Source organism: Populus trichocarpa, chromosome 11, assembly GCF_000002775.5.
Source record: "Populus trichocarpa isolate Nisqually-1 chromosome 11, P.trichocarpa_v4.1, whole genome shotgun sequence".
Lineage (NCBI taxonomy): Eukaryota > Viridiplantae > Streptophyta > Magnoliopsida > Malpighiales > Salicaceae > Populus > Populus trichocarpa.
The window spans coordinates 8,377,734-8,381,315 of record NC_037295.2 but is presented as its reverse complement, the minus strand read 5'-3'; the positions used below and the strand labels follow the sequence as shown (position 1 = coordinate 8,381,315).

Below are 3,582 nucleotides of genomic sequence, written 5' to 3'. Positions count from 1 at the left end.
TAAATTTGGGGGTAAAATATGGCAAAGCTTTGCCCATCCCAATTTGTTTAGAAGTCTTGAACAGCTGGAGAACGACATCGTTCATCTCCAAAGTACAGAGAATCCATCACATCGATTAACAACAGAGAGAGAGAGAGAGAGAGAGAGAGAGAGAGAGAGAGAGTTCTCCAAACTTTGAAAGCTCCTTTGTGTATCTGCAAAACTCAGTGGGTTTGTCACTTTGTTGGGGATGGTGTTGGTATTGGCTCTGGGGGATCTACACATACCCCACAGAGCACCTGATCTCCCTGCAAAGTTCAAGTCCATGCTCGTTCCCGGCAAGATCCAGCATGTCATTTGCACTGGCAATCTTTCTATCAAAGTATGTTCTTTCTACCATACTGTAATAATAATGGGCTTCTTTTGTTATTTCAGTTCATTTCTAATTGGATTATTGTTATTATTTGGTCCAATCAAATCCCTTTTCTTGTTTCATTGAATTTGACAAGATTAATGATCATGGCCTTTTCACTTGATTTTAATAAAGCGGAGCTTTTTTCTTGATTTCTAGATGCTAATGTATTAATACTACTGTTATCTCTTAGATGCTCTTGACTGGTCAACCTTGAGATTGCACAGTTGCCCATGTTGGCTTTTCAGCGTTGTGTATGGTTTTCGATGGATAGGCTTGTTGGGCTAAGCCTTAGGTTTAAACCAATTTTGTATTCAAAAGTGTTCTCCTTTTGGAAATAATAATAATAAAAAAAAAACAACACCAGTGTGTGTGCTGATACAGTGTTAGCAGTTTGAATGTCATTTGAGATAGTGCAAGTCCGCCAGAAGCATTTAAGCATTAGTTTTGTTTAGCTTGCTGAAATAAATTTCACTAACTTATATTTTTCTATGAGATTTGTAGGAAGTTCATGACTATTTGAAGACTCTTTGCCCTGACTTACATATTACTCGAGGCGAATATGATGAAGATACTCGATATCCTGAGACCAAAACTTTAACTATTGGTCAATTCAAGTTAGGACTATGCCATGGTCATCAGGTTTGATTTCCTTTTTCTCTTTATTATTTTTCTATCCTTTTTTTTCCTTAACCAAATGCATCTGTCTATTTTACTAGCAAACGATCTCTTTTACATTCTTCCCAGCATAACCAGGATGGTAGCCTAGATCCTCAATCCATTCTAAATTTCTGGCCTTGCATACAGCACTCGAATTAATGACCTCTTTTGTAGCTGTTGTGGTTCCTTACAAACATGTAATGTTTTCCATGGTGCAATTTTACTTTACATGTCAGCTAATACATCTAGTCGTCGAGCCTTGTCTTTGTACTCTTTTGCCCTTAATTTTTCAAACTTTCTTCATTAAAAATAATCTGGTTTTTTAAATAGTATTGCCGCTCTCATCATATTCATTAAATTTTTCATTGATTCATTCTTCTATTTCTAGTAGGTTCAAGACTACAACAAATGTTTTTGCAACTCCCTCACCTGTCATTGTTAAGCATTAATTATCTTTTTGGTGTCAGGTGAAACTTCCTGAGTAGACATTAAGTGTGATGTATGTCCATTTCCACTAGCTACTGACTCCTCTGTTTGTTTTATTTTTCATTTTATGAAGTGAGAGAATAAAGATATAGTGACAAAGGTGAGAGGAAGTCCTACACACTCTTTCTTGTGTTGCTGTAAATCCCGTTGACTCATCGATTTCAGTCATCTTCAGTACAACCTTATTTATTCTTGAGTGGAACATCCACTAGCCCCATGGTTAATGATTTGTATTCTTGAGAAACCATGTGTGCTGGCAAAGGCCAATGCCTTGTGGATTTAAGATAATGATCTGCTTTTCATGAGTTTCGTATGCTGATTTTGTAAAGTTTCATCTTGTAGTTACTAGTTTTGTTTTGGTTTGATGCTATAAAGGTTGTTCCATGGGGGGATTTAGACTCGCTAGCAATGCTCCAGAGGCAGCTGGATGTAGACATACTTGTGACTGGTCATACCCATCAATTCACAGCTTACAAGCATGAGGGGGGTGTTGTTATAAACCCAGGCTCCGCCACTGGTGCCTACAGCAACATTACCTATGATGCGAACCCAAGCTTTGTCCTCATGGACATCGATGGCCTACGTGTTGTGGTGTATGTTTACGAGCTCATTGATGGTGAGGTTAAAGTCGACAAGATTGATTTTAAGAAGACGACCGCCACAACTCATTCTGCTCATTGAATATGCAGCCAGCAGCAGAGCTTCTTCTTTCTTTTTCTTTTTTTCCTGGCATTGTATTTGGATTCCTAGAAATGAAATGTGAGTGATATGTGATCCACTATTTGTGCATATTTTAGTGGAGGCGGCCTTTGGTTCTTTTATGAGTTATTGACAATGAAGAACCAAGTAGTGAACTAAAACATCTAGAGAATGGTCTCTGAAATTTAGTGGTCTAAAGCATATGACTAATGATTGATTGATAAGAGCTTGGTATTTCAATTTGCAGGAGTGATTATGGTAGCTTCTCGGTCTTCAATTACTTCAACCAAACACCACAAGTTTAACTCTAAGCATGCTCCCTTGTCATCCATCTAGTTGATTTCCATGGCCTCCTCTCCTCTCTTGTGCAATTAACAAATTCCACTACTTCGGTCCCCTTTGTTGTCAGGGGAACTTGAGGTTGCCGTTCATGGCTTTGCTCTTGGTAATTCTGGCTACTTACCAAGGTATGAACCTAATGTAAGTGGCTATCTTTTGTCTTCATATTATCCATGTAATGTGCTTGGCTCTTCAGTAGGTTACAGTCATTAACGTCAGTAAATAATGACGTATCTCAGCAGAGTATGCAATATTTTGCTGCTTTACATTTTTGTTCCTATTTTTTTAAAAAAAATATTATTTTGGTCCCTGTATTTTATTTTTCTAACAAATAAGTTCTTAATTGAAGTTATTCTTGGTTCTCATGTTTTACAATAAATACAATTTAGTCTATAGATGATCTTTTTAAACCAAATTTCTATCGATCAAATCTTAAACTTGGTCAAAATCGTGATAGGATGATTTTTACCTTGTCCGTCAATCTATTTAAATTATACAAAACATATTATTAAAAAATAATATATTTATGATGATATTAAAATAAAAATTAAAATCAAAGTAAAAACACTCGAATGACCTGATAATAATAATAAAAATTTATATTTTAATAAAAATTTTGGTTTTCTATAACTAATATTGAAGTGTTTTTACTTAATTGGTTATTTAATGTTTTTCTTAAAATGTGGCAAGTTTTTCTTACTTATACTCATTTTTTCATTTATATAATTTTCTTTATTTTCACACGCATACCCAAATGTTCTGTCATATTTAGAAATTCAATTTTGTTTCGAATGAATTCATTTGTAGTCTAAAAGCATTATACTACTAATCCTGGTATTTAAAAGGAAATTAAGCATATAGTTGAGAAATTAACTTTTTGATCAAATAATATTGGCAATTGTGCAATGTGATGAATATTTTTTGATAACTTTTATCGTAACCCATTTTTCTATCTTTTTTTTTCTTAAAAAATCCAAAAACAAAAACAACAAAAAAAACTAAAAATA

The 3,582-nt window shown here is 34.6% G+C and overlaps 1 protein-coding gene across 2 annotated transcripts; it reads left to right on the top strand.

Moving 5' to 3' along the window:
• On the top strand, positions 1 to 2,927 carry LOC7483595 (vacuolar protein sorting-associated protein 29). Of its 2 annotated transcripts, XR_002984612.2 has the most exons (4): positions 1 to 361; positions 896 to 1,033; positions 1,913 to 2,296; positions 2,484 to 2,927. XR_002984612.2 is itself a non-coding variant. In XM_006377188.3 (3 exons), exons 1-3 carry the CDS (start codon positions 230 to 232, stop codon positions 2,216 to 2,218), a joined length of 576 nt encoding a protein of 191 aa, XP_006377250.1. In that variant the 5' UTR covers positions 1 to 229; the 3' UTR covers positions 2,219 to 2,476. The 2 variants fall into 2 exon arrangements, 1 of the variants encoding a protein (XP_006377250.1); XM_006377188.3 differs by lacking the exon at positions 2,484 to 2,927 and having other exon boundaries at positions 1,913 to 2,476.
• Positions 2,928 to 3,582: the final 655 nt, after the last annotated feature.

Coding starts and splice junctions, on each gene's coding strand:
- LOC7483595 (XM_006377188.3), top strand. CDS start 230: ATGGTGTTGGTATTGGCTCTGGGGGATCTACACATACCCCACAGAGCA. Junction 362..895: donor CTGGCAATCTTTCTATCAAA/GTATGTTCTTTC, acceptor TGAGATTTGTAG/GAAGTTCATGACTATTTGAA. Junction 1,034..1,912: donor GACTATGCCATGGTCATCAG/GTTTGATTTCCT, acceptor GATGCTATAAAG/GTTGTTCCATGGGGGGATTT.